The 26,113-nt window shown below is 41.8% G+C and overlaps 1 protein-coding gene across 2 annotated transcripts in view; it reads left to right on the top strand.

Annotated features, from left to right (window-relative positions):
• The first annotated feature begins 346 nt into the window (after positions 1 to 346).
• The window catches only part of CCC1 (cation-chloride co-transporter 1), a 43,859-nt gene continuing 18,092 nt past the window's right edge, over positions 347 to 26,113 (top strand). The window contains exons 1-7 of one of the 2 annotated variants that reach the window (XM_087683823.1): positions 347 to 726; positions 1,054 to 1,215; positions 1,565 to 1,643; positions 1,780 to 1,871; positions 1,978 to 2,092; positions 2,220 to 2,320; positions 2,505 to 2,566. In XM_087683823.1, the coding sequence (XP_087539949.1) occupies positions 593 to 726; positions 1,054 to 1,215; positions 1,565 to 1,643; positions 1,780 to 1,871; positions 1,978 to 2,092; positions 2,220 to 2,320; positions 2,505 to 2,566 (745 nt within the window). In that variant the 5' untranslated portion in view covers positions 347 to 592. Of the gene's footprint in view, positions 727 to 1,053; positions 1,216 to 1,564; positions 1,644 to 1,779; positions 1,872 to 1,977; positions 2,093 to 2,219; positions 2,321 to 2,504; positions 2,567 to 26,113 lie in introns of those variants that run through there. The other variant, XM_087683824.1, reaches the window with a different exon arrangement.

The raw sequence follows: 26,113 nt of genomic DNA, 5'->3' as shown, positions 1-26,113 counted from the left end.
GGAATCAACTCGCACATTTTTTACCTGAGTAGCATATGTCTCTGCTTCCATGCTTGTTCTATCAAGTCTTGGAGTCTTTTGGGAACCAGTCTCTAAGTCCAGTGTCTTCTTTTCCTACATGTCTGACATGCACACGGCAAGGTTTCACACATAGATTCATACACGGCCACAATTTCCTACTCAAACTCACACTCTTAGAACCCAATATTCGGAGGTTGACTGAGGTGGGGGATGACCAAATTTCTTAGAAAATTCTTAGCCTGAAAGCAAGCCTTTAATTATAAACGTTTTGCTTATCATAATCATCACTTGTTTCAATATAACCTCAAATTAATGTTTCCGCAAAAAAAGAAGAGGGACGAAAGAAAATGCAAAAGAGAGACAATCCGTGCATGACCGGGCGACTGTGTACGTAAGGAAGCGGGGGAGGACGACGGGCGAAAGCAGTTCATGGAAGCCTTTGCGCTCAAACTCTTGAATTGGATCTGCTCCCGCATCGGAATCCACCTCAGGTGACAGATCTCGCCTCGATCCCTTTGCCGCGTGCCTCCATACCCCATCCCTGCAGAAGGATTCCGTTTCTCAGTTTTTCATGGAGGCCGGTGGCCCTCCCCCCTCACGAGGAGGCCCTTCCCGGGATAATGGAGGTTCTTCACCTGTTGCTGCAAGCTCAAACGTTCCCAATCAGTCTTCTTTGATCATGAAGGATTCAGGTCCCCCTCCCAGGTATGCCTTTTGCAAACAACCTATTCATGCGCAGAATCACATAATATACCAGAACGTTTTGCATTGTAAGCCTGTGCAGCATCAGCTTTGTAAGCAACCTATCCATAGCTTTGCCTTTGCAAGCAACCTATCCACGTGGAGAATCACATAAGATTTTTTTCAGAATGTTTGACATTGTAAGCCTGTGCAGCATCGGCTTTATTTGAGCTTTAACATCTGTTTGGTTTTCATTTGATGGTTAAGATTCAAAACGCGCAAATTGCAATGTTCTTTTGCATCATTTCAGTTAAATAGAGCAAAATGTGATGGAGAAGTTTGGATTTTCAGGCCTATCTTGGTTAAACCAGCAAGCATTGGTCAGAATGGTGAACCCAGAGACGAGGGACCACACTCACCGACCGCAAATGAGATATTTGACCGAACCGGTCTTGAGTCCAAGCTAGAGCTTTTTGGCTTTGATTCACTGGTTAATATCCTGGGACTTCGGAGGTATTTATTAAGATGATTCTGGCTGCTTATTTGTTGTTTGTGGTCTTGAAATGGATAACTCCATGGTGTGGACTTGTAACCAATGCAGCATATGTTCAAGGAAATGCTCTAGATGCCTGAGGGCCACATGGTGTCAATGCATGTAGACTCTGAGAATTTAAAGTTTGCATTCTGTCACGGTAGTTATTAAACATATAACATCCCACAGATGTCAGTGTAGGCAAGATCAGCATGTATACTGTCAGTGTTAAATTTTTGCAGTCTGCTTATCACATCCCATGAGTGTCAATGTAGCCAAGATCAGCATACCTTGAGTCTTGACCAAGGTTGCAACTATTGACTTGTGCAGTATGGCAGGGCAGCAACCAACTGCTTCTTCAAGTCCTAGGGATGGTGAAGATGTTGCTATAACCCTCGGACAGCGCCGGGTATTGCCATTTTTGATTGTGTAATCCAAAAAGATGAGTATCATGTATCGTGTTCCAGTAGTGTGTGAGGATTTCATTTATTATTTCCTTGATACATTTGCATTCATGATGTTTATGAACGTTTTTGATTGTGTAGCCAAGAGATGCCAAACTAGGAACGATGATGGGAGTGTTTGTTCCATGCTTACAAAACATTCTGGGTATTATTTTCTACATCCGATTTTCCTGGTATCATAAAACCCCTTCACTATCTATTTATATACATCCAGTTTGTGAGATATTCAGAGCTGCTATGCTGTTTATTATTTAAGAGAAAGAGGCAGTCTTTGTGCAGGATTGTTGGCATTGCTGGGGTCTGGCATTCCTTGATATTGGTCTCGTTGTGTTGTTGCTGCACCTTTTTGACTGGGCTTTCATTGAGTGCCATTGCTACCAATGGCGCAATGAAGGTACATCCCCTTGGTATATTCAGAAATGAGAAAATTGCATATGTGTTATCTTTTAGCTCAATATTTATCTGTGTTTCTTTTTTCTGTGAGTGTGACGGGGGGTTGTGCAATTTCTCATGTGAGTTAGGGTGGCGGTCCTTACTACCTTATTGGGCGAGCTCTTGGTCCGGAAGTTGGTGTGAGCATAGGTTTATGCTTTTTCCTTGGCAATGCAATTGCTGCATCACTGTAAGTATAGGTGTTGCAGGTGAATTGTTTTTTCTGAATCACTTGTTGCACAGAGCAAAATTGTTGGCAATGAGCATGTAAGCTCCATAGAGAAAAATTATATTGCACTAAGCATATAATGTGCTGTATCTTTTTCTTTTGGCTGTTAGCAATCACGATGCTTATATTTAAGTTCCTTGCATAGGTACATATTGGGAGCTGTGGAAACATTTATGGATGCTGTTCCTGGTGCTGGAATATTCAAAGGTAAAGCATTCTTTATAGGAGTTTGGATAGCCTCAAATCAATGGATCAACCTTTTGCTTCTTGATTTATTTGATCTTGTGAAACCATCCTTGTGAAGAGTTGATTCTATTAATTTAGAGCTCCAAAAGAAGGAAGCCTCATGAACACACAATCAGCTTTGAACACTTGAGCGTCGAGCACAAACACATAAATGGGATATTTTGGAGTTACAAAAGTACTCATTTCGCAACTTGCACACTAGCTGCTGTTCTTGCACCCTACCCTTTTTGGTTGCTGCTAAGAAACAAATGCTGCTCTTTGATTTGAATGAAATGTTGCACACTCAAAGACAGGTAGAAAACAACCCATGGAGTCAAAAGGCTACAAAAACCACAAGCCTTCTCCTTCAATCACATGAAGGCAACAAAAAGGGACTTTTGTCCCCAGCTTATCAAATTGTGCTTTCTAGAGCAAGTTGGTAGCCCTTTTATAGTCCACTCATCCAAGTGTGTGACGGAAGAAGGAATGAAGATATGAACACATGAAACCATGGCAATCCATAGATTGCAAAACAAGTCATAAGATGGCAGCCCAAGGTGCACCTTGGGTTGTGCTGAGAGAGGATGCTATAGACCACCATGTCTAGATGGATGGGGATGAACAGTCAGGTCAGGTGTGTATAGGCTATGAGAGTAAGCCACATGGTTCTAGATTGAGAAACAATGGCCACCACTTTATATGCTAGGAGAAAGCTTCAAGCCTAAAAGATATTGGAAGCGCTTTAAGTGAGGAAGGAATGTAGTGGTCCAAGTTTTGTGTTTGGAGTTGTGAGGATTAGATCTCCTTCTGCAAATTAGCCATAGGGGAAATGATTCAAAGCTGATCTTGATGAATACCATGTTGTAACAAGTATAGTAACTATTTGCATGCATCTTGGTGATCCACCATCTTGATTGTTGACTTTAAATTTGCTGAAAAATGCGGGGCAAGGATCATGGTTTGCTGGTCATAACCTCACCACGATGTTGCCAAAGGAGCCTCCATGCAAGAAATTCACTATCGGGTTTGTAAGGGGACAACAATAGGGAAACATAGCAACATCCCTAATAGAGAACACAACTAGGAGGTCTCTTAGTGAGCAAAACTTGATGTTGATGCCATGTGAGTGTGTGTGCAAAAGCTGAATGGAATGAGAGAAAGAGAGAAGGTAGAGAAAAGAAGAACACAACCTGCACAGGATGTTGAAAACGATGGCTGCAATGGGCAGAACTCCTGGGGCAGCAGAGGGGAAGGAAAGAATGAATGATTGCTCAGTTGCCTATATAGGTAGAGTCAATGAAAATGGCTAACTGGATAAAACAGGTTGGACCCATGCACTAAATCTGGCTGACTTGAAGAAAATGGATGTGTGGGGTTGTGAAAAATGGGGACATCCTAGGGAAATTAGGAAACCTTGGTGCTAGGCCTAGATGGATAGAGTGGCCGGAAGTGACTCGTACAAACAGTGCTAGCGCATGAGAGTAGCAATGGAAGAGGATGCACCATAGTATGATGAGAAACAATGAAGATAAGAAGAGAAACTCAGCTGATTAATAAAAGCAGGCTGATATAAGGCTCAGCCCTTACATGTTCTACAAAGTTTGGCTATAGTAAGGGTGTTAGGATGGAGAAGACAAGAGATAGAAAAATAATGACTGAAATTTTGTCAACCAACCTAAGACAACCACCCAATCCTCTAGCCTCTAGGACAATGTCCTAGACAAAAAAAATGGATGGGACCCAAAAATAGCACAAAGGGCAAAATGGCCAAAATTGACCAAATCGACCGGATCCAAACAATGCTCCTAATGTCCCTTATTGTGTGGGGCTCACACTTAGCAAATGACCATGAGCATTACCACCCCCTCTCGGATCCTAGGTGTGCTTGAATCCCCAATTTCCAAGGGATGAATATGATGTAGAAGTGAAGGCAATGGAAGAGTGTTTGTGAAGATGTCTTCCACATTGATTGCTTAGGGACAATAAATTGGCTCTAGCTCCCTGTCCTACATGCACCCTTGAACATAGTGATATAGATCTCAATGTGCTTTGTGGGAGCATAAAACATTGGATCCTTGGCTATAGCTAATTGTCACCATGAATGATTGTAGGCTGTGGTTGTGGAAGTTTGATTTCAGCTAACATCCACCTCATCCAAACAACATCTTAGGTGGTTGCACAAGTGGCTCTATATTGTGCCTTTGTGGAAGAAAAAGCAATAGTGGGCTATCACTTGTTGCTTCAAAAAATGACACTCGAGTTCAAAGTAGAGCAAAAGCTTGTACCAGATCTCCAAAGTATATGTCACCTGCCCATGGTTGCATTCCGTTTGCGGATGGATCCATATAGTACGATTCATCTAGTCCGGTCGGATGTGTATGATCCGTTTAGTTTTTGTCCCCCCCCTTTTTTTTTTGGAGTTGGTGTTCAAAGAAAAGCTATTTTTTGCTCTACCCTTTTTCTCTTTCTCCTCATTGACCTCTGCCTATACCTCATCTTACCACCTCCTCTTCGTTTACCTCTCTCTCACAAGCTTCTCTACTCTATCTCTACATCCTCTTCCTCTTGTGTCTCATCCCCTACATCTCTATTTTTTTTTTCTCTTCCTTTACCTCCTCATCTTTCCCTTCCCTTGCACTATCTATATCTCTATATTCTTTACTCCTCTTACAATGCCTAAGCCTCTTCATGAAGCCTTTCCATTATACATAGCTCACCTTAAGTCTTAGCCTTAAGCTTCTTTTTGTATCTACTATCTACTACTTTTTGTACTTGCTACTTGACACTTGTGACTTACTATACTGTGATCCATGAACCATGATTCATCATTGCAGCTAGCTATAAAAAAAAAATCCATTGTACATGTCTTCAATCTTATAAATAAAATTGGATCTCGAAAATTACTTGTGATTAGAGTCTTGGATTTACAATTTGTCTCAACCTCTCATTGTTTATGACTCGTCGTTGAAAACTGAAGCAAATACATTTGTGGTTTGTAATCAATATTAGTATTGGATGGATAATACCTTGTGATGCTCTATTTCATGGGTGGCCACTCATCTTGAAACACGTAATATTTACTAGCCTAACCCTTCATTTTCTATGTATTTTTAATTGATTGGGTGAAACATCGGATTTTATCCAAGATTTTTTTATGTATGTTCGATACCGTGCTAAGTTCACGGATTGAAAGGATCGGACGAATCGTACTTGACTAACCGGTATGTGCCCAATTTGACTCTATCCAAATAGATAGAATCCCTCTCCATAAACGATCTTGTGTGTCAGGGTGCTTCACAAGGATTGTAAAACTTGTGAAGTGGCCTACCAATGAGGTCGAAGAGGTCTTTGTATAAAAGAACTCAAGATGATGGTTTCATAAGAAACATTTGGTGTGGTATGAATTAATAGATGAATGTGGAGCAATGGAAGCAAAAAGGTGAAGCTTTTGTAAATACAAAGAATTGAAGAAAAGAACCAAAATACACGAATTGAGAAATAATGAACTCCAAAAATGAAATCCATATACCAAAGCATAAGAGTATGTGCAAAGGCATGGGTTGTGGCCAATTAGTAGAGTACTCTTAGGGGCTCCCATTCTCTAGTAGAATGCAATGTGCTTGCATCAAATGACTGATGACACAAGGAGAGCATATGGCCTTTAAATAGGCTGAATTAAAGGAAAATAACGACTAGATTGACCAACAATTAATGATCCCATATGTGTAGGCTGGCAAGGTTGAAATATACCACCCACTTAGAAATGCAATGTACTTGAATATAGTGCACATAGAGTCATGATATGTAGAATGCTAACACCTTGTCTTAGATCATGTGTGTCATGAGGACAAGTATTTTTGAAACCTCACTTAACATGTGGATTAATTTTTAATCACATGATTAAGTAAATGTTGCAAATGTGAGGTGCAATCGGGGTTGAAGTAAATTTACGAGTCCAGGACCTCGAAGAAATCACGGGATGTGAAAGGCAAAAGTTGCTATAAGTTATGCTGCACAGGTACTTGGTGGTATCTGGTGCCAGTTGTTGGCCTAGGTCGTTCATTTGGCCGTAAGTGTCAGTTGGTGACACTAGAGAAGTGGCGTTTTAATGGTAACTAATGCCAATATAATGGTCAAAGATGGCACAGAGACACTCAGGAATGGAAGTTGCCTAGCCAATTTAATTATTGGTCAGCCAGATTATTTTTCAGGGCATTGAAATAATTATCAGATTAATTTTCAGCATCTAAAGACTGAAAATTAATATTTAATTACAGATAATGCTGGAAAAACCATTTGGGAAGGTTGCCACTTGTCAAAAATGCCCATGCAAGACTGAAAAACGTCTTTAGAGGTTGGAGAGAGGCATTTTTAGTGTGTTCGGCCTGCAAGAGAGAGAGAGGAGATGCTGTTGGTCTGATTTGCAGCCATTGGGGGATCTTCTGAGGCAGCCAGGGGCAAGAAAAGACCAATCAACAGCAAGTGACAGCATCTACAAGCTGTTGAGACAAGGCAACAGCAATAAATGACTGATTTTCTTCAGTTCTTTGCATCTACAAGCTGTTGTGGCAAGGCATCAACTGCATTTGACTGATTTTCAGTCATTCTTCGTGACAAAACTCTGAATTTTCTTGCTCTATAGCTTTCTCTCTCATCTCCCAGCCATTTCATACCCTTGTTGTGAAGATCTCAACATTTGGATCCTTGGAGGTTGAGAAATTGCAAATTTCTTTGTTGTAAACTCTAATTTACAGCAGAAATTAGGGTGTAGTAGTAGCCTCGGGAAGCGTGCAAAAAATTGGAAGCTCGAAGACTTGGATTCAACAAGGCTGAAGGTGAATTTCAGCTAAATTCAGGTGGAGGACTAGCTAGCCATTGAATTTGGGGTATTTCCATCGTCTATGTAGTGGGTGAAGGCCAATTAAGTGCCTAAATCAAGGGGCAAAATAGATTGAAGACTTGCTGGTCACTTTGGACAGTAAGGGGAGTTTGGATTGCGAAGGGGATTGGGAGAATCCCATTGTAAATCAACTTCTTCTTCAATAAAGCTAAAGAAATACCGAAAGGGGTGCCGATTTTGGGGCCGATCGGGTGTGCATTGTCCAAGATTAGTAGGTAAATTTGTATTTTTAGATTTGCATTAATTGTTTGCTGCTGTAATTAAGTTGTAATCATGGATTTACCACCCCATCCAAGGAGGAAGATTGGTTACAGTGGGTGATAAGTGCAATAAAATATACAATGATGAAAGACTTATCATGGTACATACAATAATGACAATGAGATAAGACCATGGATACGTGATCAAGCCACCACCAAGTTGCCTCAAAAAGACATTAATGTCGATATTGATTGTATCCATTTTTGACAATAGCATGTTGAAATAGCTGAATCTCAATTTTTGTCACAAACTAACTTTATGGAAAGCACATTATGACCATGGATACTATAAGTTTGGCCAAACTGCCAAAGTGTCCTCTCATGAATAGACTAGGAGCAAAGGTTGTTGTCTCACCTTCCATTGTGAACTTGAAAGGTAAACCAACTCTAGGATTTGAATCTAGTAGATTTATTAGTGCCTGTAGAAAGCCATGCTTAGGCTCCACTACACTTGCATATGGATGAGCTTACATGCTCCACAACCACCACCTGCTAACACTTCCTCTCTTTGGAATTGGAGAGTTGTGAGGGATGACGACATCACTAGGGTTGGGATGATTTAGGGGCTGCTACTGTCTTCATGCCACATGGTTGGAAGTTGTGTCAAAATCTAAGGATGATATAGAATCGAAGGTTCTTGCCCTTCTTCTTCTTCTTCTCATTTTCCTTTTGTTTTTGCAACACTGCTGGCTTATTGCAGTCCTTGCAGACGTGCTTGTTCTTGTCTATAATCATAAGGTAGACTCATGCTGAAATAGCATTGATCTCATGTTGAAAATTGATGGGAGAATTCGATGACTATCAAACTTTGGAGGCAATTTGTAGGGGGTGTTGAGCTAAAAAATGCATTATAAATTGATTAGCTCTTTAAAACAGTCCCAAGACATGTAAATTACCCAAAGTTTTATTAAATGGTGTGTGGTTCTAGAGAGTGTTTGTATCCCATAAGCCAAACCACCCTAATTTGGGAGGATCCACTCATCTATAAATAGACAAACTGCCCACCATTCAATTGCTCTTCTAAAGAGCTACTTGAGGCTATTTCTTCTTTGGCATTTGTGAGGGCTGTTGGCTGCACATCCTTCCTCTATCATCATCTTTGCCATCATTACCGTCTTTGGTGCTATCATCATTTTTCAGCTTGATTTGGTGCCCTCATTGACGCTTTGGGCTGCATGGAGAAACGTTGGAAGAAGTACTCTTACCTTTGTCAAGGAGCGAAGGATGGAGCTAAATCATTTGAACCTTCAACTACTTCTACACTGATTGTTATCCATAAGTTTATGTTTCCTCATATCCATGTGTTGGAGGAGCCTTCTTCAGTGGATGCTTCATGTTCCGAGAGGCCTTGGCTTATTGATAGTGGTGCTTTAAGTCATATGACTCCACGAGGAGATTTGCTATAGGATTTCCGTCCATCAAAGGGTCTTGCCATTGTTGGTGACATCTCATTGGTGTCTATCAGTGGTGCTGGCACTTTGCCATTATTGCTAGCCCGTCCATTGAGGTCTGGTGAGATTGGCCATCTCCCTGATCTTGAAGGGACTACGACATTAGGCGCGTCTGGCGATCCATCTCCTTCATCATTGCTAGGCCTTGTGTTAGGTTTGTGTAACCCTTGTGAGTTGTATGAGCCAAAACCCTATTTTGTTTCTCCTCCTATTGTGTAGGATTGAGATGGTTTTGAGTATGTTAACTTTAATAGAGGAGGCTCTCGAAGCAGACACCCTTTGTTAGGTATTTCTCTACAATCTGATTCATTTCAACACGTAAGCCACACTTCTCAACTCCCTCCTATTCCACCACTATCTTCTCCACATTTTGATCTACTCACATCTCCATTCCAAAATCTTGGATTATATTTCACTTCTGCTCAAAGCACACTAGGGGTTGGATCTTCTTTCCCCATCCCACCATCTATCTACCCTCCATTCTCTCCACCTCTTGGTGTATTGTTAGGGGGAATACCACCCTTTAACATTGTACCTTCCACATATCCCCACTTTGTTAGAAGATAGGCATAGGAACCTACTGTAAGCAAGGGTGTATGAGGGTAGATAGGTGTGAATAGCCTAAAGGCAGGAGAAACCCTAACCCTAGCTAGGCAGAGGCTATATAAACAACATATGGATCACTATCAAACTAGAGATAGAGTGTACCCAAGTTGTACCTTGAGCAACTTAGTAAACAAGATTTTGTTCTTGTACTTTGAGCTTCTATCTTCCTCTTGTGCACACTTTTTCGAGTTGCAACTTTGATTCTCCACATGGTATCAGAGCCTCCTCTGATCTCTTCAGCTTCCTCAAACCTCAGCTCCACTAAGTGCACAAGACAATCTCCATCTCTCTCATTTTGGATCTTCAAACTCCATAGCCAGCCGGACCCCTTGACCTTGGAGGAGTTGGTGTGGGCGAAAGAAGCAATTTTAGCCTCTGGTTTCTTCTGGAGATCTTCTCCTTAGCTCTGGGCGATTCAGCCTGGCACAACAAAGCTTGGGATTAGTCGACATGGTGGATGGCATTGCTTGAAACACAGAATTGATACTGTTTCTGACAGCGTGATGTCTCTTGGCTTGGTGTGGGCAGCAAGTGGCGCAATCACTGGGGCCACCATAGGGCTTTCATAGCCCCCCTTGGTCATTAAGAGTGATTTTAATCATTGAGTTAACTCCTGAGATAGTTACTAATCTAGGAACCTTATCTCAGAGGTTAGTGTACTTGGAAAGTCATCATCAAAGCTTATCAAGACCGACATTTACCATCTCTAGCAACATGAGCTACAGATGAGTGCTTGTAAGCACTAAGGCACATTGTTTAATCATCATTGTTGCTAATACTTACATAATCTGAATGTTTTTATCAGGAAATTAAAACAACTGAGTGCTTTGTTTCAAGTTGTAAGGCTATGTGTACAATTATAAATACATAGACCATCATACACTATAATAGTGTTGCATATCTTGAGTGACTTTTTTCAAGTACACTGGGCAATGAAATCAGAAGGATGAGTGCCATTGTACTCTCCTCAGAATCATCAGTAACAAGCATTGAAATCATAGACCGTCCTTGTTTAACACAAGGTTCATCCACTGAGCCATACCACAAGTGTCAAAAGATGACGTACCAGTGAGACAGGGCAATTATCGTTTGTCAACTGCATAAGTTATCAAGTAAAAGGTTGCTTGTTTAGCATGAATTTTGTTCGCAAGTTATAGGAAGATTAGTTGAATTAACCTAACCTATGCCTGATCTTAATCGATAAGTTAAGGTTGAAAAATCAATTTACACGTAGACAACGAGTCATGTGTTTATGAAATGTTAACGTAACTATCTTCAAGAGTTAAACAAATTGGCACAAACCTAAACACCCCCGGAGTACTCGTTTAGAATGAGTTAAATTCCAAGAAATTCACTAGGAATTAGTACGTAACCTAATCGTTACGTATTGCTAAAACTGAAACTCCTATACCCTAAATACTTGCCCACTTTCACCGAAATGTAGGGACGTGATGAAGGTTCCAAATCATGGAGTGAATGTGATACAAGAGACCAAGGTGCCGTAGCACAAGGAAGATGATGAAGACAACCACGAACCACGAACCGCAATGTCCTCCCGAAGGGGTATGAGGACAGTGGAGAGGCTGTCATCAAGCAACCAAAATAACCAAAATACTTACTTGTATCAAAGATAAAAAAACCCAAACTTCCTACCTATCTCAAGCTCCGTTTTAGGGATGAATCCCTTACTTCAATGCTTGATATGAGGTGCGTAAGTGCTCAAGCTTGAATCCGTTGGTCTTGACAACGGAATCAAAATGTAGAGGGAGCTCATGCTCAACCATCAAGACCCTCGCGCTTATTGTTTCAAGCATTTCAAGCGAGCTCTAATGGTTCTCTCTCACCTAGCCGATGTGCCTTCGAACCTATGAGTGTAGTGAGCCCTCGCACACACCGGTAGCTCCACGATCCTAGATGCTAGCTCAAGCATCCTCATGCCTCCTCCATTGAGCTTCATCCAACATAGCCGCGTGCGTTGTCGTATTGCTGCGCATTCGAGGTGTGAAAACCACCCAAAAGTTGTGTGTGTGATTTGATACTTTGTACATACTTAGTCGTTATGTTTGCTCTTTCATTCTATGCGGGAAATATAGTGAAGAGGAGTTTGGTGTAAGAGGAACTTATCCGTAATGCTCTGGTAGTGGTCAGAAGTTCCATGCCAAAGCAGCCATTAGGGGTCTGGAAACAGAGCTTTACTTGGGTACTACCTTAGTGGATATGTATGCCAAGTGTGGCTTTCTTTTGGAAGCAAAGGCTATGTTTGACAGACTACCAGTCCGAGATGCAGCATCCTAGGCATCACTTATGTCAGGATATGCTGATTATGGTTTTGATGAGGAAGTTTTAAAATGTTTTGGAGAGATGCAACAAGGGAGCGTACCTTTAGATGCTCTCATATTTATTTGCTGTCTAAAATCTTGTGGGGCTTTAGGAGCCTTTAAAAAACAGGCTGTAAAGAGGAGCTGGAACATGGGGTCAGGTAACATTGCACCCATCATGTGGGTGCTCGTCTGACTCGACCTGTGTTGTGTAGCATAATAATCTGGTCAAGGTATAGTCAACCTGCCTTGCCTTCCACCGGGCAATCATGTCTTCAGATCTTCAACAACCACTTGTCCGCCCCAAGAGGAAGATTACTATTGTTGACTACCTGGTCAAGTTCTGATGGATCCTAGTGATCTTTGTGGTCCTACCCATCTCATTCGCACACCGAGAGCGGGAAGGGACACAACCCCAGAAAAACAGGCCGCTTTTAGAAGCTTTTCTGGGAGGGAAGCCAATTTGGGAGGCGGAAGGAAACGACGAAGAGGGGAAGGCGCTGAGAAAAACTGGGAGGAAAAAGCAATCCATTATGCTCAGAAGGGAGAAAGATGTTGAACAGCACTGAGTTGCAGTTCGTCAGTATGACAAAGCGATAAACATCCGGGGGGGGGGGGGGAAGAAGTTTTAGGGAGATCCCGACAAGGCTCGCCTTTTATGATCGTCATCGTCATCGTATTCAATCTGAAGCAGCCGTCATAGCCAGGAGCTCAAACAAACACGGAGAAATGCAACTGGAGCCTTATTGCTTTTCATTCTCCCCCTTTGATTATTTCCCCTCTTTGGTTCGTCCAATCGACAGAAGAGGCGACGGCTTCCTATCAGTCATCCATTTTGGGAAAAGGAGAGTTGGATCATCATCCTCCATCGTCAGATAGACAGGTGCTTCATTCATTCATTCGGTGTCTGTTTGCGTTTGTAACGGAATGGGATCACCACCATTCGAGGCTGAAGCAGCATCTCAACCGACGAAAGCTTCTTTGCCAAAAGACTCATCTTCAATATCTTCTGTAATAGACTTAGACAAGGCTTTTGGATTGTGGAAGGAATAGAGGATTTGGGGGAAAAACAGAGACGCCAGCTGGAGGAATGATTGTAGAGTTGTTGAAAGAATTCCACAGCAGTTGTAAACAGGTGCCAGGAGTTTCAGATCGTCGCCCAACACAAATCATCATATTCAGGGATGGTGTAAGTGAGTCACAGTTTGAGCAAGTGCTTAGGGAGGAGTACTTAGCATTTAAAAAGGTGGTGGCATCAAGGGAGTGGCCGAATATATCCAAGTACTCAGTCAGACTGAGAACTCAATCACAGAAAGTTGAAATGATTGCAGGGCTGTATGAAGAAATGCGTACGTGAATTTGGAGGGTCCAGAGGAAAACAGAGAGCTCTACGTGAATTTGGGAAAAGGAAAACGTAAACTGAAATTAAGGAACAAAGAACTAGAGAAGGCAGCAACAACAACAGACGAAGCTGCTAAGTGGTCGAAGTTACTGAGTTGGAGATTGAAGCCAGCATCCAATGATCCAACACCATCTCGCAACCTGCCACTCGTCCGTACTCACTTACCATCATTAACAACAGAACTGGAAAGAAGTATAAGGTGTCAATCAGTGAAGGAGGGACCATTAATGCCTCTGAATTCAAGAAGATCACAGCAGGAGATGGTACTGGTTTGAAGCTTTATGATCCAGGCTATCTTAACAGAGCACCTGTACAATCATCTATTTCGTATATTGATGGGGACAAAGGGATATTGCGTTATAAAGGATATCGTATAGAGGAACTAGCAGAAAACAACACATTTACAGAGGTGGCTAATCTCTTAATGTATAGAGATTTGCCAAACAAGGAGCAGTTCTTAAGCTAGGAAGCAGCCATAGCCCAACATTCAGACTTATCAGAAGGTGTCCTGTCTTTAATAGCAGCTTTACCACAAAAAGCCCATCCTATGGGGCTCTTGATGGGTTAATTAATGCATTACCATCATTCCATCCAGATGCAAACCCTTAAAACCATGAACACTATTGATCTTTCCAACTGATCAACATCACAGGAGTCAATTGCAGTCATATCAGGCCTGGGATTGAAACTAAGTGTTTTTGGGCATGATTGTTAAAAATATTCTTTTGCTCAATGCACAGTATGCTGACGTTGTTGTTGCATATTAGTATTCATTCTCTTGATTGATCTTCCATCTTGAAATTTATCAAGGTCTTCTGTAGACACGACTTTGCTTTCGAAAACCCTTCGACAGCGTGCGAGAAAAGAGAAGAGAAGAGAAGAGGAAATATTGAAGAGCTTCACCCTTCTGATCCCTCACTCCCACACACTCACTTCCTCACACTCTTATACTCCTTCTCTCAAGAGTGCACACAAGCAAGGTGAAGAGAAGAAGAGAGGAGGAGAAGAAGAGATGACTCTTGTTAGCCACACACCAAAGAATGAGCTTCCATTCACTTTTTGAACTTCATATACAAAATCCTAAAAATCCCATGGGTACCCATCCCTTTTTACATGACCAGCCGTTGTGGCAAGGTTCTTTTCCCATTTCCCTCTTCTTGCCTCATTTCTTAAGCCTACACTCATCTATTCTTTTACAAATGGCACAGGAGGGAGCTTGGCGCTCTTTTACAAGAGTTTTTAGAGTTTTTTGAGGCTAAACGCAAACCCTAAACGCAAAACGCAGAAACGCAAAAACACAAATTGCGGGTGAAGTGTGAAGGGTTTCTCAACACCCACTCTCAGACCCAAAAAGGGGAACAAGAGAAGAGTGAGGTGGAGATGCAATGCTACGTGCTCAAGAATTCTCATGCAGCAGGTGCCACTTGGATAGTGTCCATCATGAGAAAATTGTTCACTTGTCCAAGTGCCCTAGTACAAAGATGATGAAAAAATGCAATGTATAGGAGGAATGTCGGACTTTGTGTGGTGCCGAGAACCATAAAGATATGCTTGTACTTGATCTTGAGAGGTGGCTCCATGCTGACCAAGTGACCAAGGCAAGAAGAGAAGAAGAGGAAGAAGATGTAGAGGATCCCTAAGATCCAAGATTTCCACCGGAAAGGGAACCTGCAATAAAGAATAGTAGACAGAGTGAACTAGAGAAACTGAAACTCAACCTCGGGAGAGAAGCCACTAGCTCTGTGCATCCATGTTGGAAGGAATACGAAGGCCTGATCACCAAGTCGTGGCTGAACCTCCGAGGTCCCGATCTAGGTGATACCTGAAGATCTTGGGTATAAGTAGAAGAGATGACTGGTCGAAGACAACCACCCCAAGAAAGTAGAGGATGGGTGAAAAAGTTCATGTGGAGTAGGTTTCCCCTTTGAGGTGGGAGGTGGAGGGGTCCTCGCTGCAGTCAAAGAAGAAGTAAATGCTTCCTCTGAGGGCAAAGAAATAATATCCCCCTCTGAATCCCCCTTTGAAGTAGATAGGGAATCCAAAAACTCATGGATCACGGACTCCAAAATGTCTGATGACGAAGAAAGTATTGCGAGTGGTGCCGAAGAAGGTATCTGGGGTGTCGAAGAGTTCCCAGAGGTAGCCTCTCGAACCTGAGTAGTCGAGGGTGGGGAAGGGTAGGGCTCAGAATGAGCAAGAGGTGGGTAACAATCGCTGTCTCTTAGTGGAGCAAACTGGGTAGCCGAAGAAGAGGAAGGAGTCGAGCAGCCACTGTCTCTTGAAGGAGCGGTTTGAGGAGGAGACGATATCAAACAATCATTGTTTCTCGGTGGAGCGGACTGTAGAGCCGTAGGTCGTGAAAGCCACTATACTTGAAAATAAGTGGGAGAAGACTGCCGCTGGCATTGCGACGATCTCCAGGAGGTTGTAGCGCCAATCGATCCTCCATGTGCTTGAAAGGACTTAGTGCGCATCGGATGCGTCTTGTTGCCTTGAGCATAGTACTCTGATAACTGATGCAGAACAATCTTTGTGGCTCAGAAAGGAGAGGTGGCACAAGGAGTATGTGGTGGATGACGCATATACTCCAGGGGGTGGGGAGCAAGGGTCAAAGCTAGCAAGCATTGGTGGTGTGTTTGGTGATGCCACAGCAGGAGCACCTAGTAGTCTGGTCATCTGTTGGTAAAGAAGCATAGATACCAGTGTGCCTTGTTGAAGAAGGAAGAGGTCAACCACCATGAACTACGAACCGCAATGTCTGCCTCAAGGGGTGTGAGGGCAGTGTGAAGCACGAACCGCAATGTCCACCTCAAGGGGTGGGAGGGTAGTGGAAGGGCTGGAAGTAAGTTGCCAGTGGGAGAAGGATACGACAACAATAAGAGGTTGGAACCAGTAGAAAAAACCCAGGTGAGGAAAGAGAAAGACTAAAAACGCAGGCAGTAGGTGAGAGAAAGACGAAAAACGTAGGCAGGACAGCCTACAAGAGAGAGAAAGACTAAAAACGCAGGCAGGACAGCCACCAGGAGAGAGAGTAAAAATGCAAGCAGCAGGACTGTGATGACATGGCAGGCTGTACGGCAGCGGGTCTGCGTAGGAACAACAGTCGCCTGGCTGGAATCAGCTCCAAACTGCGTGAAGAGGGCTGGAAATCAGGCGCCAACTGATGGAGACAGCAATGGCCAGCTTGGACCGCAATGTCCTCTGTGTTCGGGGTGTGGGCAGCAAGCTGAAATACTTGAAAGCAGCAAAAATGAGATTTTGATGCAGCGGAAGAAGAAGAGAAGTGGATGCGGAACCCGCCACCGGTCTTTGCCTTCACTGGAGTGGAGAATCTTTGCCACAGTTTGAGTAGAACCGGCTCTTATACCATGTCAAAAGATGACGTATCAGCGAGACAGTAGGGTTGGCGGGGAGGAACACGGAGTGAACTCGGCAAACATGGAGAAGAGAAGAGAAGAGAGAAGAAACTCTGATGAATGGAATGATGAAGTTCTGAATCATGGAATGAATGTGATACAAGGGACCAAGGGTGCCGTAGCACAAGGAAGATGAAGACAACCACGAATCACGAACCGCAATGTCCTCCCGAAGGGGTGTGAGGGCAGTGGAGAGGTTGGAGAGAAGAGGTGACGGATTGAATGAATCAGCCGTGAGGAATGAATGAGAGAGTGGCCTATAAATAGGCACAGTCAGTCTAGGATGACGCCCCTTTTTGGGGCTGCAAACCCTAAACGCAAAACGCTGAAACGCAAAAACACAAACTACGGGTGAAGTGTGAAGGGTTTCTCAATAACAATGAGGAGCTCAAAGTCCAGTCTAGGTTCAGATCATTGAAGCCTAAAAAGACCATTAAACCTCGGAAGAAGATTGTACATAAGAAAGGACCACCAAAGCCATATTTTGAAATATTACATTTGTATGATTTTCAGCCTTTCTCCGCATTACAACTTTGATATCAAGTGTTTGATTTGCTTCCGTCTTCAGTGGCAAGTTTGTAAGGGACTAGGCACTGCCCTTGTTCTAGCAAGTGGTAAGACCTTCCCAATGGCCACAACATATGCTAATGTCCGTCCTCAAATTCAAAAATTTGATGGCAAAGATTTCCACCCATGGCAGGTACTTATCAAGTACAAGATGATGGAGAGAGGGTATTGGCCTCTCATTCAAGGCACTAGAGCTGTAAACTCTGCAAATCTAGTTGATGTAGAGGATGACCAACGTGCCCAGGCAATCATCATGTTATACTTAGATGAGTCCTTGATTCATCATGTTGATCAACTAAATACTGCTAAAGAAAAATGGGATGAGCTTGAAAAGCTCTATGGAGCCACTGGTAAAAATACTAAAATCTTCCTTAAAATTGAATTCTTTAGCTTGGAATATAGATCAGGAGAAGGCTTGGGAAAATTCATTTCTCATATGAAGGGACTTATGGCACAGCTTGCCTCAGTACAAGCTCCAATACATGAAGAAGATGCTATTGCTATTCTCTTAAAAGCTGTAAAAAAGGTGTTTCCTACCCTTGTAACCACTCTTACCAACATTCCAGATCCTGCATTGGCAAGTATCATCCAATCCTGTTTGGATGAAGAAAAGAAGAACCACAAAGAAGGCATCACCAGTCAAGCATCTTCAACTTCCCGTGATCAAGTATTGGTACATATAGTTCTCACTAGATGTTCTTTCTGTAAGAAAAAATGATATATTGTAAACAACTGTTGAAAGAAGTATTCCGAAAAAATGAAATTTAACAAATGCAAGAAGATAGGGCATATCACTAGTAAATGCTCCAACATTCGTGGTGTATCCAAAGAATTGGTGGTCAATTATGCCTCCAATCCATCTGAAGATCGACTTTTTGAGTCTTTAAACCATCTACCTAAAAACACTCTTGTAGCCTGATTTATAAAGGCATCCCGTTTGTTTAAGGGGGGGGGAGGGACATCTTACATGCCTTGTAATCCAATGCCACCCTGGCATTTGGGGGGGTGTTAGAAGATAGGCATAGGAACCCATTCTAAGCAAGGGTGTATGAGGGCAGATAGGTGTGAATAGCCTAAAGGTAGGGGAAACCCTAAGCCTAGCTAGGCAGAAGCTATATAAATAGCCTATTTGTCACTATCAAACTAGAGATAGAGTGTACCCAAGTTGTACCTTGAGCAACTTAGTAAACAAGATTTTGTTCTTGTACTTTGAGCTCCTATCTCCCTCTTGTGCTTTACCACATCCTTGCACTTTGGGATGGTTGTGATGGGAATCCCCCTCACGACCCTCGGACACTCACAAACCCCCACACACAACCTTTTCGATGCTTATGGACTATTGTCCCACATCCCTTGGGTGACTCCTATGCAGGGATTTCCATCCTTTGCTCCCCGTGTCCCTATTCCTCCACTTTGGGCTCCACAGGCAGTTACCATGTCCATACCTAGTTCGCCCTCGCCTACATTTGGATCCGCTATTCACACTTCTCGTATGCATGGTGGGCACTTTGGGATTACATTCCAAGTGTACTCCACTCCACCTCCCTATCCTTCCTATCCACTCTGTCACAACATCTATAAATAGAGAGGCTGCTTGCCATTCAAACTCATCCCTTTAGTGTAGATTCTTACTCCTTTGTTGTGTTTGGTCCATTTACTGTCGCCCGCCCACAAACTGCCTCCTTTGTGCGTTTGACTCTCCATCAGCTAGGCGACAAGTGGCAGCTCTACCTCGTCATCAGGCGTTAGCCTTGCAATCTGCGTTCAGCCTTTTCACCCCTAGGCGGCAGCTGGCGACCATCTTCTCCTTGCTAACAGCCGTCCTATAGCTGTGTTTGCAGCTTCTTGCTGCCACCCTCAGCTCCATGCACCTTCCTTGCTGTCACCTCAGTCATTAGACTCTTTGGTGATCAGTGTTTGGTGTTTTCTTCAACTTCTACACTCTAATTGGTGGTCAGAACGCTTGGGATCTGCCGTCTCCAGTGGATGTCACTCTTTGGCACTACATGCTCTGCCCTTGGGCATTTTGTACACTCTTACATTCATTTACAACATTCATTGACTTGAGAGTTTCTTCTCTCTGTGTTTGAGTTTTGAGTTCTTGCAATTTGCATTTTGTTTTTGGGTTTGAGTTTTGCTTGTCTCTGTTTGAGTCTTTGTGTTTCGGTCTTAGTCGTACGTGCTGTGTTTCCTTAGTGCAAACCCTAGCATATCTTCACACTCTTCTCTTATGCAAGGTCCTTTGAGACAATTGTCTATTGCTGCACTTGTTCCCGCTTGTATACCATCTATCCCATAGGTTCCATCCATCCCCCACTATCTCCTTTGGTGGTTTCCTTGTACCTTCCTTCCATTTCAAAGGAGGATGATATTGGTGATGCGGTTGTGGACTTTCTTGGCCCCTAGTGTTTTAGAGGGGGTTTTGAGGTTCGTAAGGAACTTCTTCATTCAGCGGTCAATTTCGACGGCCTTCATATACATTGGCATTATTCTTGTCACCTTTGGATTTGCATCTTCTTTGGCCTTAAGCCATATGTAGGATTTGAGAGGGGTTACCAGCAGTCATTTTTGTCATGCACTATCATTTCCAGCTTGTGAGCCTCAATTTGAGTTAGATGGGGACATTAGGAGCTTTGGCATATTTGTCACGTTCCATGAGAGCCACCGGTTGTTGGACGACTTTGCCCTTAAGTATCTTGTATACTCTTTCCTTCATTTACAACATTCATTCATTTACTTCAGCTTTCTCTTTCTTCTTAGTTTTTGTTTGTATTTTTGTATCTTGCATTTGCGTTTTTGTTAGCTTTATTTATCTTGAGTGTGAACACACATTGTTGTGTGTAAAAGTGCGTGTTTAGGTGTGAACACCTTTTACACCACTTAGTATTAAATAAGGGTCCAAGATGTAGGTAGATACCTTGAACCTATATATTCAGGCCCTATCATTTCTACTAATATACTACATATCTTATTATCAATCTATTGTTTAGTTTGTGTGTACGTGTGAGAGTACTATCATTTCTACTAATATACTACATATCTTATTATCAATCTATTGTTCAGTTTGTGTGTACGTGCAAGAGTACTCTCACCTCGATGGAGTTCCATCCGTCATAGATTGCTGGTCCATCTTCATAAGCTCCATACCCAACTGTGGTATCAGAGTAGTGGAATTGATGCATCCATGTGCAATGGCAAAGTAGTTTGCGAGTGCATCTCATGACGTGCTTTTCATAATTTAGCAGCAATAGTAGCAAAAGTACAAGAAGAAGAAGAAGAAGAAGAAGAAGAAGAAGAAGAATAAGAAGAAGAAGAAGAAAGTTTGACTTCTGTAGGCTCATCCTTCGCCAATAATTCCAAGAGATTGTTGCAGTAATTAGCCATTGAGTCCCTATCCATTTGCTGCGAGGTTTGTTAACCATGGCTCACCTTGTCCTGTATGTCAAGTTGTGCTTGTTTGCATTGTGATAGTTATTGCAGTCATCTAGTTTGTGCGTTGGTGTGCAACTTCACTTGCAGCTCTAGCCACATATTTGATTTGCCTGTCGCTTGTAGCACCTTATCTACATCTCCAACATTTTAACGATATCTATCACCACGCTCGGTTGTCTCCATTAGCGGTCCAGAAGCCGTGTGGACCTTTCCGTCATGGCTTTCAATTTGACGTCTATGCACCACATCATTTACTTGCAACCTAGCCACGTAAGCTGTTCGTCAGACTATCTGTTGACCCATCATCAACCAGATAAGTCCAAAATTAAAGTTTAATTAAACTTCAAAACATTGGATTGTTAGGGGGTTTGTACGCAAATTGGGGCATTTTGATTTCTTTTGAAATTTCACATATTTCTTCGCCAAAATTTGGGGGTTTTCAATTGTGATTGAAAATTCTCAAAATTTACTTGATAAAATTTGGGGCTCTTTACATTGGCATGCTTTGGTATCAAATCAAAGCATCCGACAATACATTTTACATTGTCTTAGGTGCTCGCCTTATAGCACTTTCACTCCTCCAATTGTGCACAACTCTCGAATGTAGTGGATTTTGGATGTATTCAACATGCATCCAAGGTACTGTGCTGACAGTATGTCTGCCATGGGATCACTATTGACTATACTAGTCACTGTGAGATGTGTGTAGATGAGTATGGTTGTTACTACGTCTCTGAGACTACTTTTTGTATAAGTTTGGGATTAGTTCATGAACAGTTTGGCATGAACTATTGCCTCAGTTTTGAGATCAAATTTTGTTCAGTTTCAACTAAGTTTTTGATAAGTTTGAGAACCGTTTATGGTCACTTTTGGGATTAGTTTTGCATCAATTTTTGCAATCAGCTTGGGGTCACATTTGTAGCAGTTTATGATTAGTTCTTAGATTAACAAATGATTAGTTTACAATCGGTTTATGCTCAATTTTCAATGGTTTACAGTTGGTTCCATGGATAGCAGCATGTTAGTAAATGGCATTGACAGTTTCAATGTGGTTTATGATGAGAATATGCTTTACTATGGTTGTAAAGTCAGAATAGTTGAGAAACATGAGTTATGGATGTATCCAATGGGTTTCTAGCAAGAGTTTTGGACTAATTCTCAGTATTATCTGATGTTTTTGCTGGCTGAAAAATTTTAGCAAGGTTTGGGGCATGTTACATGGTTGGACAACAGTGGTCAATGTTGTGACAGTAATGCCTTATCGAAATTCTAGTGTAATATGCTTTTCCTTTGGCGCAATGCAGTGCAATCGAGGACGATTGCAGGGATTTTAAGGGTGAGGTCTATTAGAGGGATGTGAAATTTTGAGATGCTCTAATCTTGTCGATAACATTTGATTAAGATATCAATCAAATGTGTAAGGTTGTTTAGTACAATTGATGCACATGGTAGGTATTTCATGGTAACAAGCCAAGGATCTTGAGGATGCAATGGGTATCAAAGACAAAAGTTGTAATTAGTTATATCAACTGCGTTTTGGGGTTCAATTGGTGTCAGTTTTGACCCTTGGATAGTTGTTTGACCAATAAGTGTTAATGGTGGCACTAGAGACTAGCATTAATTAATTAATTAATTAATTAGTGCCAATCTAAGGGTCAACGAAGGTTGGGGACCACTCTAAGTTGCACATGGCCTAGCCAATTTAATTATGGTGGACATATTTAATTTTGGGAAGGGTTAGAAGGGTTGAAGTTAATTTTTAGGATGATTTAATTTTGAAAATTAATTAAATGGCTAGATAATGCTGAAAAATGGATTCAAAAGGCTGCCACTTGGCGAAAATGCCCATACAAACTAGGAAAACGTTTTTGGAGGCTGGGTCTTAGCCATTCAGTTAGTTTACAGTTCACGAGAGAGAGAGAGAGAGAGAGAGAGAGAGAGAGAGAGAGAGAGCGAGAGAGCGGTTGGTCCATTTTCTGATCAAAGAATTAGATTTCTCTCTCATCTTGGCTTTCTTTCATCTTCTCTACTCAATTCTCAAAAGATCTTAGCATTTCTTAGCCATTCTTACCAGATTTGAGCCAGATTTGGTGGATAGTAGGAGGATTTTTGTTGTAAATCCTAAATTTTTGCAAAAATGAGGGTTTAGCTACCTCGAGACTTGTACCAACAAGATAAGGCATCATACATTGAAGTCAGTATTTGCAATTTGTTGTATTGATAGGGATTTCAGATGCTAGGTCATCCATTGTGAAATGGGGTTGCATTTGGCTAGTTGGTGGTTCCATTTGTGTAAGTCTTAGTTAAAAATCAAGGGACAATCGACCCAAATTCTTGTTGATTGTTTGCATAGCTAGGGGCTTTTGGATTAGCCAAGGAGATCAAAGAATCTTTGCTTGTAATTGATCCATTGGCAATTGAAGTTAAAGAAATACCGAAAAGGGCACCAATTTTGGAGCCAACAAGATGTCTATTGTCCAAGATTGTTAAGGTATTGTGTATATTCCAGTTTGTGCTCAGTTATTAATTGTTGTAATTAAGAGCTTGATCACGATTTACACCCTATTTGAGAAGGAAGACTAGTTTCAGTGTGGTAGGTTAAAACCCTAGAGTTGGGATTGACATCCAGGTTGATGGTATGTTGGTATTTGATAGAGAACGAGCGTGGCTCCTAGTCTTGTGTTCACATGAGGGGACACTTTGGTGGTTTGACCAAAGGCGAGAAATCCATGGTCACATATATGCAGAGGCATTTTTGACAAGATAGTCTTGTATGCTACTGCGAGACATTGATGATAGATGCAGAGATATGTTGCGGTTCTTCTCTACTTTTAGAAGCTGGTACGATCGACATCGACATCATGTTTTCTCTGAGGCATCTTGGTGGTGACCCACTTTTGCGGTGATCGAGAGTGCCTCTAGAACAAAAAGACGAAGTCTACTTCTAAGACTTCAATAAATACTCTTTAAGCTCCAGGTATTCTTCGAAATTTTATATAGAGATTGTTTTATTAATGCTAGTAATAGCGATGGTAGTTCTATTAATATAATAAAATTGTTATTGGCTTGTATGACCTTTCAAAGGTCATTGGGCATATAGATAGCCAAGAGGTTACAATTTTATTCGATGATGGCTCTACTTATAATTTTATTTCTTTTTACTTGTATAAAGGTCGCGGCTCCACATGTTACTCATTAACCAAAGTTATCGTGTTTGATACACGAAGGACCCTAATGTGGATTGTTGGGATCAGGTGGTTTTGGTTTGGATCTATTGCCAATAGTACCATCAATTGATGGACTTTTGACTTATGAGTCTTGCCCATATTGATGCCATTCTTAGCATACTATGATTCTTTGATAAATATTTCTCCTTGTATATCAACTATAAAAATCATGTACTTTCGTTTGAGCTTGATGGTTATTTTCATATGATCGAAGGTTATTTACCCTTTGGGATCATAGAGAAAAATGTACATATAGAGGATGAAGGAAGAGGAAGTAAAAGTCTCCATGTGCACTTGAGGAATTAGATATCTAGTTGGAGAGAGGTGTAAGGACATTTGGAGCCACATTTGAGTAGATTAAGTAGAAGTTGCATGGAGATATATTTGAGCAGATTGAATTGAAGCTATATAGAGAGATGTGGAGATATTTGGATTTGTACTTTAGCAAATTGGAGAGAGGTATGGAGACATTTGGAGCTGCATGTTGAGCAGATGATAGAGTTTAGTTTAATGTTTTTTCGATCGAAGTATTACTACTTATATTTGTTTTGTAAAAAAAGTTCAATTATTCGATTTGCAATATAATTCAATTTCGTTTAATAATAATCTTAATAAAAAATTAAATGTGAGTATTTAGATTTAATATTATATGAGTATGTTAACGTCTTTCTGTTCAAGCTACTTGACAACTTTTGTTTTACCTTTTGGATTGACCACTACTTTTGTAACTTTTCAATAGATAATGGATAATTTATTTCGTCCATATCTTGGAAAGTGGATAGTTGTTTTCCTTAACAACATCTTTATTTATAGTAGGTTGTTGAAGGAGTATGCAAAATATTTGCGTATAATTTTACGTCTTTAAAGGTGAGAGCAATTGTTTGTCAAACTATCTAAGTGCGAATATTTTGCATGGAGTGTCAAAAGATGGCGTACCGGCGAGACATCAGGGTTGGTGGGGAGGAACATGGAGTGAAATCGTCAAACATGGAGAAGAGAAGAGAAGAGAAGAGAGAAGAAACTCTAATAAATGAAATGATGAAGTTTTGAATCATGGAGTGAATGTGATTCAAGGGAACAAGGGTGCCGTAGCACAAGAAAGATGATGAAGACAGCCACGAACCACGAACCGCAATGTCCTCCTAAAGGGGTGTGAGGATAGTGGAGAGACTTGATAAAAGAGGTGATGGACTGAATGAATCAGTCGTAAGAAATGAATGAGAGAGTGGCCTATAAATAGGCACAGTCAGTCTAGGATGGCGCCCCTTTTTGGGACTGCAAACCCTAAACGCAAAATGCAGAAACGCAAAAAACGTAAACTGCAGGTGAAGGGTTTCTCAACACTCCCTCTTAGGCCCAAAAAGGGGAACAAGAGAATAGTGAGGTGGAGATGCGATGCTACATACTGAAGAATGCTCATGCAGCAAGTGCCACTTGGACAGTGTCCCTCGTGGGAAAATTGTTCACTTGCCCAAGCGTTCTAGTACAAAGATGATGAAAACATGCAATGCATAGGAGGAATGTCGGACTTTGTGTGGTGCCGAGAACCATAAGGATATGCCCGTACTCGATCTCGGGAGATGGCTCCATGTTGACCAAGTGACCAAGTGATCATACTCGATCTCGAGAGGTGGCTCAATGCTGACCAAGTGCCCAAGGCAAGAAGAGAAGAGGATCCCTAAGATCCAAGATTTCCACCGGAAAAGGAACCCGCAGTAAAGAACAGTAGACAGAGTGAACTGGAGAACCCGAAACTCAACCTCGGGGGAGAGAAGCCACTAGCTCCGTGCATCCATGTTGGAAGGAATACCAAAGCCTCGTCACCAAGCCGTGGCTGAACCTCCGAGGTCTCAATTTAGGTGGTACCTGAAGATCTTGGGTATCAGTAGAAGAGATGACTGGTCGAAGACAGCCACCCCAAGAAAGTAGAGAATGGGTGAAGAACTTCAT

This window comes from Lygodium microphyllum, chromosome 8 (assembly GCF_053477565.2).
Source record: "Lygodium microphyllum isolate KBCC chromosome 8, Lygodium_microphyllum_v1.1.10, whole genome shotgun sequence".
Taxonomy (NCBI): Eukaryota; Viridiplantae; Streptophyta; class Polypodiopsida; order Schizaeales; family Lygodiaceae; genus Lygodium; species Lygodium microphyllum.
Note: the sequence above shows the minus strand (reverse complement) of the source record. Positions and strands in the feature narration are given on the sequence as shown.